Raw genomic sequence first — 16,852 nt, forward strand, 5'->3', positions numbered from 1 at the left:
CTGAGGCTATGCTCCTTTCTCCGCTCTGCCTTTGTAGCCGTGGGGAGCCCGGGGGAGGCTGGAGCTGCCTGGGGCCCCTCTGGCTGCCGGCCGTGCTGTGAGGAGCTGGCAGCGTGGCAGCCGTGTCACTGCCAGGGCAGGGGCCACCAAAAGTGACAGCTGTGGCCACCCCTGCTCTGCTCGGCAGTCTGTCCGTCCTGGTGCCCGACAGCCACCCTCTGCCAGCACCGCCTGTCCCCAGCTCGTGCTGAGGTGCCACAGGCAGGGCAGCCGTGGGCGCTGCTGCCAGCCCGCCCTGCCAGCCTGGGGTGGCTTTGGGGCAGTGGCACCGGGGGCCAGTGCCACCTCCAGGGGCACAGCCAGGGCCGGGGCTGGCCCTGAGGGCAGCAGCTCAGCCTGCCTGTGCCTGTGTGCAGCTGTGAGCCTGGCCACTGCCAGGAGCACCCGTTGTCCCTGTGCCACCAGGTCAGAGTCTCGCAGGTGTCCTGATTTTCACCCTAAGTTTAGGTGCAAAAATTTAAAGATTATTTTGTCAAAACCAGGTGAGTTTTAATCCATTATTTTTGTCTCACCTGGATATTGCCCTTGTCCATTTTGAAAGACCTTTGTGTACGCACCATGCGGTGGGGCCAATGTTTTTAAACTGTTTTACTCTAGATTTGTCTGGAGCTGGGACTTAGCTTTGCACTTGTCATCCCAGAAAGTGTCTGGAAAAGCTGAGGAGTGCTGGCAAGGGAGAGGAGGTAGGGAGGGAGTTATACAGGGCCTCCTGCAGCCCTAAGTGCCTTTTAAAGGATTAGTTTTACATCTCCAGCAGCACTGAATATCGCTTTGACTTTTCTTGTTCTACATAAAGGCAATTATTTATTGGCGACGTGAAAATAATGCGGGGCAATTCTGCATTGTGCCAGCAGACATAGCCCTCATTGTGCCATTCACGCTTGTTTGTTTGCTCCTTGGCCCGGCGAAGTTCTGAGCTCTGCTTGTACCAACTTGTACTGCGGGTCTGTTCCCGCTGGCAGCTGCTCTGGGGTGGCACGGCCCTCTTGGAGACGTGGCTGCGGCGCTCCCAGCTGGGACAGGGCTGGGGGCAGCCCGGGACAGGGGCAGCGTCCCTGCCCTGGCACGGGTGGAACCAGGTGGGCTTTAAGGTCCCTTCCGACCCGAACCGCTCCGGTTCTGCCGGTGTCTGTGACCGCTCGCAGCGCTTTCCGTGGGGAGGCTCCCCGAGACCTCCACAACCTTGGGCTGGCTTTCTGCCTTCCCTGCAGAGCAGCGCTGGCTCAGCCGGGGACCCAGCGCCCTCTCCTGCTTCCCTGGGAAAAAAAAAAGTGAAAAAATGGAAGGGCTGGGATGCTCGGGGGGCCGCAGAGCCCTGCCCACCCGGCCGGGCCCTCGGGGTGCGAGCAGAAGGGGTTCACAGGCAAGGAACGGGCCGGGCCGAGGCGCCGGAGCTCCGGCATCCCGCGGGCAGAGGGGCGCGCAGGGAGGGAGCTGCCAGACTCCCCCGAGGGCAGGGGCACGCTGAGGAGATCTGGACGCTGCCCCTTGCAGCAAGGCACTTGGAGGCAGGCGCTGGCCAGGGCAGGGCAGCCACGGCCCCAAAATCCTTTCTGTCCGTTTCTGCCGTGCCGGGTGCGGGCGGGCGGCAGGCGAGCGAGAGGCGGAGCCTCGTGGAGTGTGACAGGCGACACCTGGCACGACACCTGCAGCAGCCGTGGCTGCAGCAAGCGGCTCAGCTCCCCGCACCGAGCGAGGAGCCAAGCGGCCGGAAAGCAGGGAGCTGAAGGCTCCTCCTGGGGCGATGCCTTTTCAGCCTGGCAGTAACTCGGGAGGAGCCCCTCGAGAGGGTCAGGCTGCTCAGATTCAACACGCTGCGCTCAGAGGAAGCAGCTCCACCCATTATCTTTATTCCTTTTTTTTTTTATTAATAATTCAGCACCGGGGACAGCAGGGCCTCCTGTCCCCAGCCCGCACACGGGTGTCCCCACCGTGGTGCTCGCTGCCCAGCCCTGCCGCTCCCCGGGCTGCGCGGGAGCAGCGGCACGCCGAGCCTGCCGGAAAAATGCTCTCGCTTCTGGAAGACTGGGCTGACTGGTGCCGTGGGAACGCTCTCAGTGCCGAGCAGCAGCAGGGCCCAGCTCACTGCCAGCAGCCCCCAGGCAGCCTGCAGTCCCCGAGCAAAGATCCAACAGGGAAGTGAGCATTTACACGAGCGGGGCAGCGGCGCGCGAGTGACAGGGCTGGCGATGGGATGTGACCGTGACATATGACTGCCTGCTGCCCGCTCGGTGACAAGTGATTGAATGTCAGCAAGCAGAATTTGATGAAATTCATGCTCCTGATCCGAGCTGACTGCCCGAACAACGTCTGTGTCATTTCTCTGATGGTGACTGCGGGCTAGCTGCGCTGAAGGAGGGAGGGAAAATCAGGAAGACAGCTGGAATAGGAGTCAACCGGGGAAATCTCTCGGGCCAGTCAATATTTTGGCAGACTGAGCCTGTCAGATGCTGTCAGCACTGATCCACCGCGTCGGAGGTAGTGCTGTCTCCTCCACAAAGCCAGAGGAGAGGGAGGGGGTGTGAGGCAGGGCTGGGGGCTCGGCCGTGCCCGCCGTGGGCACTGGGTGCCCCGCTCAGCCCACGTACCCAAGGGCTGGGGCTGGAGCAGCCCCGCAGCTCAGCACAGGGCAGCGGGGCGGGAGGAGAGCGCTGCCTCCCGCTGCAGCCCCGCGGGGCACAGGGAGCAGCGTCCCACAGCAGGAATGCCCAGAGGGAGCAGGGGTGGAAGCCCTGCCTGGTGCTTACTCTGGATCTCACAGCCTTGGCACACAGAATTTATTCTCCCATCAAATCCATCGCTGACTGATGCTGCAGTCTGGGGATGAAGAGCTTCACGCTACAGACAGCCCCTGCCCGTGGCAGTGAGTCCAGAGGGAGTTTGGCGTGCAGAGCCTGGCTGTGCCGTGCAGCCTGGGCTGAGGGGAGCAGCAGGGCCCCTGGAGAGCCCCCAGAAAGCCACAGGGGCTCGGGGACATGGCTGGGGTCCTGGCAGCCCTGGGGTGGGACAACCTGGCTGCCCTGGGAGCAGGAGCTGCAGGCTGGCCCCTGAGTGGGCCTCTGGCAAGGAGAAGGATCAGCCTCTGGTTCCCTGCTCCAGCAGCTCCTCTCCCCACCAAACAAAGCAAGGCACGCGTGTCCCCGCTGTCCCCAGCACAGGGAAGGGCTGCTCCAGGCCTCTCCCACAGCCCCCAGCTGGGACTGACCCCATCCTCCTCCCACTACAGAATCTGGGCTTCACGGACGTGCAAGTGATTCCTCACCTGTCACACAACCCGTCCCTCAGGGAGGGATCCTGCAGTCAGCTCCAGTGTGCACATGGTGCATGGTGCTGGATTTTTTGATGCATTGGTCCACAAACTTCCAGTTTCTGTGGAGGAACGAGCAGCCCAGTTTGCTCACAGACTCACAGGCCCCTGAAGTGTTTCTGTCCCTTCTGCTGCTGTCAGAGGGAGGTGGGGGATGTTTGCTTACAGGAGGATGGGGACTTCAAAAAATATTTCCATTTAATGATACAGAAAACGAGTTTTTCCCAGAGTCTCCTGCCGAGAGGGAAGATGCTGCTGCTCTGCTCAGGCCCCGCAGACGCGCTGCTCCGGGTGTTCGGATCCCTCCCCGTGCAGGTATCACACCACACATTCCAGCTCCCGCTGGAAACGCACTGCCCTTGCTCAGGCTCAGCGATGTCCCCTGAGGCCACAGCGCCACCGCGGCGGCCCCGAGCAGCCGGGCTGCCCTCAGCCCGCGTGGTACCTGCCGAACTGCCACTTCTGGTGGGGGTTCCGGGGGTCGCAGCCCCTCACCCGCAGCGCTCGGAACGCGGGATCCACCTCCAGGCACGCCGGCTGCTGCGGGAGGCGCTGCTGCTCCGACACCAGGTGCTCGGTCTGCAGGACAGAGACAGGGCTTAGGGGGGCCCGGCTTTGGGGGGCCCGGCTTTGGGGGACTCAGGCTTAGGGGGCGTTCGGGCTCCAGGGCTCCTGCAGCAGCAGCAGCAGCAGCAGCAGCAGCAGCAGCAGCAGCAGCATGTGACAGACACATTTTATGGAAATCCTTTTGCCAGGATTTCCTTCTCCTGAGAAGCTGAGGAGCCTCAGGAGAGAAATGTAACCAATAACTCTGCTGCTGTGGGATGCAACAGGTGCTGCCTTGGCTGGTCCATGGGAGGTGTTTCTAATTAATGGCCAATCAAGGATGCAGATGGCTCAGGCTCTGCTCAGTCACAGCCTTTGTTATTCATTCCTTTCTGTTCCTGTCCAGCCTTCTGATGGATCCTTTCTCTCTGTTCTTCTAGTATAGTATTAATATAGCATTTTAATATAATATATATCATAACATAATAAATCAGCCTTCTGCAACATGGAGTCAAGATTCTCGTCTGTTCCCTCGTCCTGGGACCCTGCAAATCCCGCAGCAGCAGCAGCAGCAGCAGCAGCAGCAGCAGCAGCAGCAGCAGCAGCAGCAGCAGCTCTACTTTCCCTCTGAGAAAGCCCAGCTCCTTACGGTGCGATCTTTTTTGGCTCGTCCCGAATACCTGAGACATCTCTGCTGACTTACAGGGACTTGGCTTGGGATCCAACCTGCAGCTGCTGCTGAGCCAGGATCACAGCACACCTGTGCAGCCACACCACACCTGTGCAGCCACACACACCTGTGCAGCCACACCACACCTGTGCAGCCACACACACCTGTGCAGCCACAGCACTCCTGTGCAGCTACACCACACCTGTGCAGCTGCACCACACCTATACAGTTACACCACACCTGTGCAGTCCCAACACACCTGTGCAGCCACACCACACCTGTGCAGCCACAGCACACCTGTGCAGCCACACACACCTGTGCAGTCACACACACCTGTGCAGCCACACCACACCTGTGCAGCCACACCACACCTGTGCAGCCACAGCACACCTGTGCAGCCACACACACCTGTGCAGCCACACCACACCTGTGCAGTCACAGCACTCCTGTGCAGTCACACCACACCTGTGCAGTCACAGCACCCCAGCCCAGCCCTGTCCTGGACCCTCCTTGGCCGGGAACAGAGGGATGAGCTGTCTCTCTGCCTGCGTGCGAGCCCCTCGGGTGGATCTGCTCCGCAGGGGATGTGCAGCAGGAGGCTGATTTCTGCGTTTGGCTGGTGGCTGAGGAACCTGGCACGGTCACTGCCCTGACAAGGACATCGGGTAACTCAGCCCCAGAGCCCAAGTGCTGGGGCAGGGGAAGAACGAAGAGTCTGAGTGACCTCCATCCTTTTGCTTTTCACGTCTGCCTGGATTGACCTCTCTAGCCCCTGTGGCAGCCAGGAGATGCTGCAGGTGCTGCCACAGGCAGGGCACGTTTCTGCGCCGCTCCTGGCACTGCAGTGGTCCCCAGGAGCAGCTCAGCAGCACCGAGGAGAGGCACTCCTGGTGAGACTGCAGGGGGGCCTGGGCAGGAGCTGCACCTTGGTGCAGACAGGAACTGCACGCCCCTGGACAACACAATGCCTGACGTCAGGAGAGGGCAAAGCACTGGAACTCCTTCAGGCAGCAGCCACTGAGCTCTCCTCAGACTGCCGGCACCAGTAAAAGAGCACCACCAAACCCATCTCACCCTTGGCTGAGAAACCAGGCTGTGACAGGAGACAAGACCTGCCCGTGCCCCATACAGCTCCCTGGCCATTTCTGCATATTTTTCACAGAGTGAAATGACAATTTCACAATTTTCAGTAAGTGGATAAAAATTTTCCGGTGTTTTTCCCTGAACGCCCATCGTGAGCCCGTGGCATCCTGGCATTCAACACTTCAGGCTGAAAAAAACAAAGGGCAACGGGAAATCGTCTGTGTATTGAACGCTACATTTTTTCTTTCTTAAGTGAGGAGTGTTTTTTTCCCAACAATAGACTAAGCCATTTCAGAGCATTTTGGACAACCGCTTGCACCAGGCTGACAGAGGAACAGCCATGACTCTTTGCGCGCAGCAGGCAATTAGTGTAAGCATCCATTCTCCTCCTTTCCATAAGTGCTGTCTTTAAAAACCCCAGTGAGCTGAGAGCCAATCGATGCTGACTCATCTCCCTTTAAGTGCTATTGACGCTTTCTGAGTAAAGCCGGGCTGTTTTGGCTGTTTTGCTGCTGCTGCTGTGGCTGCGGCCGTGCCTGGCAGTGTCCCCAGCCTGGCGGCCGTGTCGGGGCGCTGGGCACCGCGACGGCCACCACCCCGGCAGAGGGGCACGAGGGATGGGGGCCCTGGACACCAGCGCGGCTCTGGGGGACAGGCGGCCTTGGCAGAGCGGGCAGCGGAGGGTGGCGTGCCCCCGTGCAGGGCTGTGCCCCCGTCAGTGCTCTCCTGGCAGCCTGACCCACATTGGGCGGGCAGGGGCCAGCCCCGGCTGCTCCTGCAGCGCTGAGCATCACTCACCAGCCCTGGCCCTTCCTGCAGCGCTGAGCATCACTCACCAGCCCCGGCTGACCCACGCTGGGCGGGCAGGGGCCAGCCCTGGCTGCTCCTGCAGCTCTGAGCATCACTCACCAGCCCTGGCTGCTCCTGCAGCTCTGAGCATCACTCACCAGCCCTGGCTGCTCCTGCAGCTCTGAGCATCACTCACCAGCCCTGGCCCTTCCTGCAGCTCTGAGCATCACTCACCAGCCCTGGCTGGCCGGTGGCCAGCGACCCGTGCAGCCAGGCCAGGCTGCGGCTCCTGCCCTGGCAGCGGCGCAGGCCCACGGCTCCCGCCACGCCAGCCGGGGCCAGGCACAGCTCCCCGTGCTGGATCAGCCTCAGCCAGGTGTAGTTGAAGCTCTGGTTCTGTGGGGAGAGAGCAGCAGGAGACACGGCCCCGTCAGGCTCCACGGCAGGGCCGGGCACAGCGCTCCGGGCACCTGCGCCAGGGCCTCCCCACCGCCCAGGCAGGAATTCCCAACTCCCAGGAGCCCATCCACCCCTGCCTAGGCACTGGAAGGGCTGTGAGGGACGGCTGGACGCCCGGCAGCTGCACACAGATCACAGGCTGCTATTTAAATCTTTGTTCCCATGCGCAAACCCGCAGCTCTATCGCGCTTCCCTACCCAGCTGCATTTGCTGTTTCTGACGCTGTTGCTGGCTACAGGCCGTTCCTGCCCCTTGCAGCTCCCAGGCACGGCCTGGCCGTGTCCCCGGGCTGCGTTTGCTCCCGGGGAGGGGACAGGCCACCGCGGGGAGGGACAGGAGCTCCGTGCCAGGTGACACGGGCAGGGCGGCACAGCCGGGGTGCGTGCAGGCTGTCCTTACCGTGTTGTTAACATCGCACTCCTCGAAAGCCAGGGTGGTGCCTTCCACAGCGATGCACCCCGCCAGGGCCACGTTGACGAGCTGGGAAACAGCAACAAAATGCAGATTTAGACAGGAATTCCCCAGCGGGGAGAGGATGCTGCACTGCACTGAACCTGCTGGGCTCACGGGACTCTCTGATTAACGCTGTCCACACAGCCAAGGGAGGCAGAAAAGAGAGTTCCAGGCCGGGCTGGACGGGGCTTGGAGCCCCGCGGTCTAGCGAAAGGTGTCCCAGCCCACGGCAGGGGATGGAATGAGCTGAGCTTTAAGGTCCCTTTCCACCCAAACCATTCTGGAACTCTGTGGTGGAGGAGAAGGGGAGCCTGACCCGGTTTCTCTCACCAGGCGCCAAGCAAGAGGCTTGAGCAGGCAGCAGTGAACCCAAAGCGGCTTTAAAGCGCTCTCTGCCCGCTGCCCCCGGCGAGGCGCAGGTTCCGTGCCCGGAGCGGTGCCGCTCCCTCCTCCCGGCCCCGCAGCGCCGGGAACGCGAGCGGCTGCTGCGCTCTGCTGGCGGCGGAGCCGTGCTACAGACCCTGTTCCTACAGACCCCGATCCTACAGACCCTGTTCCTATAGACCCTGCACCTATAGACCGTGTTCCTACAGACCCCGACGCTACAGACCCTGCACCTACAGACCCTGTTCCTACAGACCCTGTTCCTACTGACCCCGACCCTAAAGACCCTGCACCTATAGACCCTGTTCCTACAGACCCTGTTCCTACAGACCCTGTTCCTACAGACCCCAACCCTACAGACCCCGACCCTATAGACCTGCACCTACACACCCCGACCCTAAAGACCCTGCACCTATAGACCCTGTTCCTACAGACCCTGCACCTATAGATCCCGACCCTACAGACCCTGCACCTATAGACCCCGACCCTACAGACCCTGCACCTACAGATCCTGCACCTATAGACCCTGTTCCTACAGACCCCGACCCTACAGATCCTGCACCTAGGGACCATGTTCCTACAGACCCAGACCCTACAGACCCTGCCCCTATAGACCCCGACCCTACAGACCCTGTACCTACGGACCCTGTGCCTACGGACCCTGTGCCTACAGACCCTGTTCCTACAGACCCTGCACCTACAGACCCTGCACCTATAGACCCCGACCCCACAGACCCTGTTCCTACAGACCCTGTTCCTACAGACCCTGCACCTACAGACCCTGCACCTATAGACCCCGACCCCACAGACCCTGTTCCTACAGACCCTGTTCCTACAGACCCTGTTCCTACAGACCCTGCACCTACAGACCCTGCACCTATAGACCCCGACCCCACAGACCCTGTATCTACAGACCCCGACCCTACAGACCCCGCAGCCACAGCCCCCGCCCGGCAGTGCGAGCCCGAGCCGGGGCAGGGCCGAGGGCGGATCCCCCGGGCCCCTCGAGCGGCACTCCCAGCACTCGGGATTCCCGCCCCGGGGGCACATCCAGCCCCGGGCACAGCCTGTGCCGCCCACCCCAGCCCGGCCAGCCCTCGAGAGGGCCGTTATCCCTTCTGCCTGTGGCCTGTTTCTTATAAAAACGCTCCGGAATGCAGACCCCTGTGCCGTGTGGAACATCCCCAACGCTGCCCAGGGCACGGCCAGCCCCTGAGAACAGCCCCTGGGGACGTACCAGCCCAGTGGCTTTCACCAGGGGCGCCTCCAGGTCGGGGTACACGTTCTCCAGGTACCACTGGAAGCTTTTGCAGCGCAGCCTCTGCCGCAGCTGGATCTGCTGGCTCAGGTCGCCCACGTCCACGGCGCCGCGCAGCAGGTGGAGCGCGTGCCCGTAGAAGAGCTCCTTGTACTCGTCCAGCCACACCTCGGCCACGCGGGCCAGGTTCCTCTCCACCGTCCTCACCCGGTCTTTGGGGAAGGAATAAGGATTGTCATTCCTGAAAATGTGCCCGACCCTGGAGCACGGAACTATCTCGATCTCTCCTCCGCACATCCAGACCTGGGGAACAGAGGTCACCGACAGGCACGAGCTGAGGGCGGGTGCTGCCCGTGTGCAAGCCAAGAGAGGCAGAAGCTCGGGGGCCCAGGGACACGGAGCTGTCCCCGGGGAGCCCCTGCCTGAGCCCCATCACTCACCCGGGCTGCAGGGGTACAGCTGCGTGACAGCCACCTACCTTGAAGGAAATCTCCATATTCTCCCCTCCCCAGACATCCAGTCCCGGGTCGTACATTCCCAACTCGGAAAAATACTCCTTGTCAATGGAGAACAGGCCACCTGCCATGACGGGGCACCTGGGAACAGAGGCCACGCAATGGGACAGAGTTTGGGTGGCTTTACCTGCCCTGAGAGCTGTAAGGGGGCAGGGAAGGGCAAGAGAAGCAGTGAAAGAAAGGCAGTGAAATGTTCTCCTGGCTGACACACCAGCAGTGCCACGCGTGGGGAGAAAGGCCTCCTGGGCTTTGCCCATGCCTCATGGGGGGATTGCCTGTGCCTCACCTGGCTTGGAAAGCACAGGAACAATGCTTGGCCACAAAATAACAACATTTGTCCTCAAAGGAGCCTCTGCTGCTAAATCATTACCAAAGGAACAGGCTGGCTTGCAAAGGTCTCGTCGCATTTCTTATGTTTTACCTTATTATATCAGTTTCCTTGATCTTATTTTTCTCAATGACCTCTTGTGGAATCTGCCTCCATCCAAAATTCATTGGCCAAGTAAAGATCCCACGCTGGAAGTTGTCCACGGTCATGTAACTAAACAGAGGAAAGATCAGGCTGACTAATTCTGAGTCACATTCCTGATTGAAATGTCACCCCTAATGAGAGAAGACGAGTATCTGTGGGTAATCAAACCAGGATTCTAACAAATTCCACCAGGAATCCTCTTCATGTACTGAAAGATGTGAAAAAGCAAAAAGGGGTGTGATAAACACGGGCCACGTCCAGAGCTGATGCCAAGTGGACAGCAATGCTCTGTGCGCCCTGTGGAGAGCTCTGGAGGCTGTGGAGGGTCTGGAGTCAGGGATCCACAGCCTGCAACGGATCCACGGCGGTGCCAGGCCCTGCTCAGCACAGGAGGAGCTGCCTCACCTCATGTCCTTGTCGCTGATGACCTCGATGACGGGGCAGGCCACCTTGGTGCGGCGCAGGCGGACGCGCTCCAGCAGCGGCTCCAGCCAGCCCACGTTGCACTCCACGTGTGAGTCCAGGAACGTCAGCACAGCTCCTGCAGCCCAGGAGGGGAGGGTCAGCCTCAGGCACTCCAACCCTGCCCTGCCGAGCAGCTCCCGGGCACCCTGCGAGCTCGGGGTGCTGCTGGCTGCTCCCGGGCACCCTGCGGGCTCAGGGTGCTGCTGCCTGTGCCACGGCCCTCCTCGGCTCCCCAGACCTGCCCAGCCACAGCCAAGAGCATTTTTTCCCTGCCTGGCAGGGCAGCTCCTGACAGAAATGGCCATTTTGGTGCTGACGCAGCCTGGCAGCGGCGGGTGGTGGAGCTGGGGCTGGAGATGGTGGCAAAGGGACACCCTTAGGTGCACTGGGAGGGACAAAGGCCGTGCTGGAGGGGGGCCCAGCACCTCTGGGGTCCCCCACGGCTGAGCACGGCTCCTGTCCTACCTGTGGCCACCTCGGCTCCCGCCAGCCTGGCCCGGATCAGACCGTGCCTCTCCCGCAGGCGCAGGATCTTCACCTTGGGGAAGCGCGACATGTACGCGTCCAGCTGCTCCTTCAGGTACTCTGCGGGGGGACAGGCACCTGGCTCAGCCACCGCCACCCTCTGGCACGCTGAAAAGCCACAAGCAGATTGTCCCGGGCACGCCAGGCGCTCGGGTCTGGGCTGTGAACGTGAGGGCATGGCTCCTGTGCCTGTGGTGAGAGCTGTGAGCCCACACGAGACGGCGCTTTCCAGGAGAACCAGCACTGGGGAAATTGCTCCGCTCCTCCACTTCCAAGGGCTGGACCCAGCAGAGAGTGGGGGCTTCACGCTGCAGGGGCTGGGTGCCAGCTGCACTGGCCATGGAAGGCCCTGTGCAGCGCAGATCCCGCTCAGCACTGCTCCCACTGCAGCTCCCTGCCCTCTGAGCCACCCCGGAGCGAGTCCCTGCACGGGGGCTGCACACTGAGGGCTGGGGGCACCTCCTGATCGCACAAGCCCTCGAGCCAGCACGCCCCAAAGACGAATGGGCCGGGCAGGATGCAGCTCCCTGGTGCTCCTGGAGCCTCTGGCAGCCTCGTCTTCCTCCCCCCAGCCAGCCCCAGCACCCCCAGGCCTCTGACCACCCTCAGCCCCAGTGCAGGTCAGGGATGCGCCTCAATACCGCAGAGGAGAAAATGTGATTTCTCTCCCGCTTAGAATTGAATTACAGAGGACAAATTGCGCTTTGCCCTGAAGTGATATTAGCTTCATAAAGGCAGAGGAAGCTTCACCTACCCTTGGTGCTGAAGTCATCCACCAGGATGATCTCCTCGACGAGGTGCGGGGGGGAGCGGCTGAGCACGCTGTGCACGGAGCGCAGCAGGGCGGACCACACCTCGTCCACAAAGCACATGATGATGCTGGTGCTCGGCAGGTCGTCGTGCACCTGCTGCTCAGAGCACCTGCAACGGCAACACGGGCCCTCAGGCGATGGCCAGGCGCGCTCCCGGCCACCTGCAGGCTTGGTGTGCCTGGGAAAACGCGTGGGGAAGGGGAAATGCGCAGTGTGACACATGCAGGGAAAGCCCTGCAGTGCCGGGAGGGAACAGAGGGTGAGGGGGGACCCCACACACTGCCCCCCTCGTGGGCAGCCCCATGGGATGGGATGGACTCGCTTGGTTCTGACGGGAGCTCTTCTGAAGGAGATTTAGAGGCATTTCAGGGCTCTGCAGTTAATCAGAAGTGCTCTGGCTAGGGGAAATTCCCCCCAGATTTACTCTGTGTCACAATCCTTGAGAAGTGTCTTTCCGTCTCAGGGAGGTCAGCGGGCAGAAAACACCAAGAAGTCCCTTCTGGATCCAGTCCTGCCTCACCTTGCTGGGCAGCTGGTGGGCAGAGCTGGGTCATGCCCCCTTTGCCCTCCACCACAGAATCCTGGAATGGTTTGGGTCGGAAGGGCGCTCAAAGCCCATCTCCCCCCATGGCTCCCATGGCAGGGACACCTTCCCCTAAACCCCATCCAGCCTGGCCTCAAATTTCCAGATACAGGGCAGTCACAGCTTCTCAGGGCACCCTGTGCCAGGGCCCGCCCACCCTCACAGGGAGAATTCCCTCCCGATATCCCACCCATCCCTGCCCCCTGGCAGCGGGAAACCACTGCTCCTTGTCCTGCCACCCCAGATCCTCACCCAAAGTCCCTCTTCATCTCTCTTGGAGCCCTCCTGCACTGGAAGGGGCTCTGAGGTCTCCCTGGAGCCTTCTCTTCCCTTTTTCCCTCAGTCCCAGGCCTCCTGATCCGGGCTCTGCAGGGAGGGCTCCCCACCAGCCTCCTGCCCAGCACGCTGCTGCTCAGGGCCGCTCCCCGCGGCAGCTGCGGCGCCCGTGAGCGCAGCCGTGCCGGGAAAGCGCCGAACGCAGCGAGCCCTGAGCACGAGAGGCACGGCTCGGCCAGACCCCAGTGCCCAGGGCAGTACTCCAGGCAGAGCCACTACAGGAACTGGAGTCTAAATTAGGGCAGACCCAAACACACCAAAAAATAACCCTTGGCTGCCAAGAGCTGCCACCGGCCCTGCCCTGGGCTGGCCCTTACCGCCTGGTTGTGCCAATGCGCGGGGGCAGAGCCTGCACAGCTCCTGGCAGAACCAGGCTGCCCAGGGCGGCTCCGCAGAGCCTGCACAGCTCCTGGCAGAACCAGGCTGCCCAGGGCGGCTCCGCAGAGCCTGCACAGCTCCTGGCAGAACCAGGCTGCCCAGGGCGGCTCCGCAGAGCCTGCACAGCTCCTGGCAGAACCAGGCTGCCCAGGGCGGCTCCGCAGAGCCTGCACAGCTCCTGGCAGAACCAGGCTGCCCAGGGCGGCTCCGTGGCTCGCAGCCACAGGGACACGCCGTGTTTGGCCAAGGAGCTCCCGTGACAGCCAGCCTGCTCCGGCCAGGTGCGTCACTGCCGGAGGTGCTTCCTGCTCCGCAGCCCCGGGCTCGGCTGTGCGGGCAGACCCGCGGCTGGCTCTGTGCCACCCTGGCTCGGGTCCTGTGCACAGGTGGCGGCTGCAGGTGGCACCAGGAAGCGGCCCCAGCTGTGCCCCTGTCCCTGCCCCATTCCTGCCGTGCGGGTCTCCCTCGGGCAGCACCACCAGCGCGGCGGCGAGGTCTGCACGGCGCTGTGGCACGGGGGACAATCGTGGAACTGTTCCCAGCCCACCATACCCACCTGTGAGCGTGGGGACGGGGACACGGGGGTCTCTGCACGGGGCAGGTCTCTCACCTGCCAGGGGCTGAGAGGTGTTTGCAGGGAGAGCTGAGTGCAAGAGAGGAACCTGGCACTCACCTGAGCTGGCACCTGCCGTCCCTCCCTGCCTCCCTCCCTCCCTGCAGCTGTCACAACCACAGAATGGCTCTAAGGTCACCAAGCCCAAGCATCAACCAGCCCTGCAGAGCCCGCCTGGCACGGCAGCTCAGGACGGGGCTCCCCAGCCTCCTGTCCTCCTGTCGCGAGGCACGGCCCTCGCCCTGTCCTGCTCTCCTCTGCCGGCAGGGAGTGGCTCTCCTGGAGGGATGTCAGGATCAGCTACACATCTCAGCATGACAGCTGCAGCCGTGTGACACCGCTCCAAACCCGGGCTGCGTGTCCCTCCCCGCTCGTGCCCCGGAGCAGAGTCCCCACGCTGCCTCTGCAGCCTGCGCGGCTGGAGGTGCCACGCTCAGCGCGCGTCCTGCAGGGGCTGCGGCGCCACGGCAGCGCCCTGGCCAGGAGGGCAGGGGTCCCTGCCCCGAGGGACGGGCCAGGGCGGCCTGAGGTGTGGGGCAGTGGGGCTTCTGCTGCCCCCACACACCCACGGGAACCAACGCACCAATTCTGACTGCTCAGAGCTGCACCTGGCCCGCCAGGTAACCAGAACTACACCTGAATTCCAGGTAACCAGAGCTGCACCTGACACACACAGGTTATCAGAGCTGCATCTGACCCACCAGGTAACCAGAGCTACACCTGGCCTGCCAGGTAACCAGAGCTGCACCTGACCCTCCAGGTAATGAGAGCTACACCTGACACACACAGGTTATCAGAGCCACATCTGACCCACCAGGTAACCAGAGCTGCACCTGAACTCCAGGTAACCAGAGCTACACCTGACCCTCCAGGTAATGAGAGCTGCACCTGACACACACAGGTTATCAGAGCTACACCTGACCCACCAGGTAACCAGAGCCGCACCCGACACACACAGGTTATCAGAGCTGCACCTGACACACACAGGTAACCAGAGCCGCACCCGACACACACAGGTTATCAGAGCTGCACCTGGCCTGCCAGGTAATGAGAGCTGCACCCCACCTGCCAGGTAACCAGTGCTATACCTGACACACCAGGTAACCAGAGCTACACCTGACACACACAGGTTATCAGAGCTGCACCTGACTCACACACAGGTTATCAGAGCTGCACCTGACACACACAGGTAACCAGAGCTACACCTGACACACACAGGTTAGCAGAGCTGCACCTCACACACACAGAGGTAACCAGAGCCGCACCTGGCACACACAGGTAACCAGAGCTGCACCTCACACACAGGTTATCAGAGCTGCACCTGCCACACCAGGTACAGCGTCCCGAGGCACAGAGAGGCCTGGTCACATCACCTGTGTTGGCTGTCCTGGCCCCTAGGGCAGCTGGGCTCAGTGGGTCACAACCTGCAAACTTCACCCAGTTTATGTTTAACAGCAGGCTGCTCTGGGCTGGACAGGCAAAAGCCACCTGACAGGTGGCACGGCTGGCGTGGAGGGCTCGCTGTGCCCCCGGCAGCCCTGCCCAGAGCCACGGGGCCATTCCCAGGGGGCAGCACGGGGGTTTGTGCACGGGGAGCAGATCTTACCCGGCAGGCCTGGTGTCTGCGATGGCTCGATCCACAGGGATCAGATCGCTGAGGTAGACATTAAAGTTTCCTTCTTTCCATCTACTTTTTGCTTCTTCTTGTTTATCACCAGGGACAGCAACAGGGTGTCCAAACTGGCCGGGAGCTCGGGGGTCTCTCGGGGCGAGCGTTGCATCCAGGGACAGGACTCTGTGCATCCCCGGGCTGCTCCCTGCTTGTTCCTGCCCATCCTGGCCGGTGCCAGCCGCTGTAGGAGCTGCTGCCCTCTGCTCCTGCCCATCCTGGCTGCTGCCAGTTGTTCCAGGAGCTGCTGCCCTCTGTTCCTGCCCATCCTGACCAGTGCCAGCCGCTGTAGGAGCTGCTGCCCTCTGCTCCTGCCCATCCTGGCTGCTGCCAGTTGTTCCAGGAGCTGCTGCCCTCTGTTCCTGCCCATCCTGACCAGTGCCAGCCGCTGTAGGAGCTGCTGCCCTCTGCTCCTGCCCATCCTGGCCGGTGCCAGTTGTTCCAGGAGCTGCTCCCCTCTGTTCCTGTCCATCCTGGCTGGTGCCAGTTGTTCCAGGAGCTGCTGCCCTCTGCTCCTGCCCATCCCGGCCGGTGCCAGCTGCTCCAGGAGCTGCTCCCCTCTGTTCCTGCCCGTCCTGGCCGGTGCCAGCCACTCCAGGAGCTGCTCCTCTCTGCTCCTGCCCATCCCGGCCGGTGCCAGCCACTCCAGGAGCTGCTCCTCTCTGCTCCTGCCCATCCTGGCCGGTGCCAGCCGCTCCAGGAGCTGCTCCGGGTGTCGTACCCAGCGTCCGGCTCCTGCCACCCACGGCGGTGGCCCCAGCAGCGGCAGTCGCAGCGTGGGCACCATCACTGCTCTTGCCAGCAAGTTCTTTGCGCTTTCCCCGTCTCCCCGCGGCGCTCCCCGCAGAGTGGGGCCCACGGCGCGGGGCTGCGGGGCTCATCCGCCCTTTGCCCATGAGGACGAGGCGAGTTTCGGAGGGAGTTTCTCCGCGTCCCGTGTTGGTCTCCTCCGGCCCAGGCTGGGCTGCGGTCCCCGCACGCCGGGCTGTGGGTGCCGCCGTGCCGGAGGGACGCTGCTGGCTGCCGGGGGCTCCGGGGGGCGCCGTGCCCGTCCCGCCGCCGGGGCCCGGGGGCAGGCGGGGCGGCGGCGATGGCCCCGGAGCCCCGGGGGCTGCTCCCGGCTGCCCCGCTGCCTCCGCCGGCGCCCCGGGGCCGCGCCGGGGCCGCGCCCGCCCCATCCCCATCCCCGGCCCCGGCCCCGGCTCCGGCCCCGGCCCCGGCCCGCGCCCCGCCGCCTCCCGCAGCAGCCGCCCGCCCGCCTCGCCGAGCGAGAGGCGGAGCGCGGCCATGTCGAGCAGCACCCAGGCCACCGAGGCGGCGAACACGAAGGCCAGAGCCCGCCCGCTGCCGCGGAACAGCCGCCGCAGCCCGCTCATCCCGGGCGGGCGCGGGAGCCGCCGGGCCAGCGGGGCGGGAGGCGGGCCGGGGATGCGGATGGGGCCGGGGCCGGGGCCGGGGACGGGGCCGGGACGCGG

General features: G+C 63.0%; 1 protein-coding gene across 1 annotated transcript; it reads right to left on the bottom strand.

Annotated features, from left to right (window-relative positions):
* Window positions 1-40: 40 nt before the first annotated feature.
* On the bottom strand, window positions 41-16,511 carry GALNT5 (polypeptide N-acetylgalactosaminyltransferase 5). The gene is made up of 10 exons (XM_038143390.1): window positions 15,315-16,511; window positions 11,741-11,907; window positions 10,927-11,046; window positions 10,402-10,537; window positions 9,946-10,065; window positions 9,488-9,605; window positions 8,989-9,312; window positions 7,314-7,394; window positions 6,690-6,851; window positions 41-3,946 (listed from the first exon to the last, which is right to left on the bottom strand). Exons 1-10 carry the CDS (start codon window positions 16,271-16,273, stop codon window positions 3,797-3,799), a joined length of 2,337 nt encoding a protein of 778 aa, XP_037999318.1. The 5' UTR covers window positions 16,274-16,511; the 3' UTR covers window positions 41-3,796.
* Between the last annotated feature and the right edge of the window lie 341 nt (window positions 16,512-16,852).

Source organism: Motacilla alba, chromosome 7 (assembly GCF_015832195.1).
Source record: "Motacilla alba alba isolate MOTALB_02 chromosome 7, Motacilla_alba_V1.0_pri, whole genome shotgun sequence".
Lineage (NCBI taxonomy): Eukaryota > Metazoa > Chordata > Aves > Passeriformes > Motacillidae > Motacilla > Motacilla alba.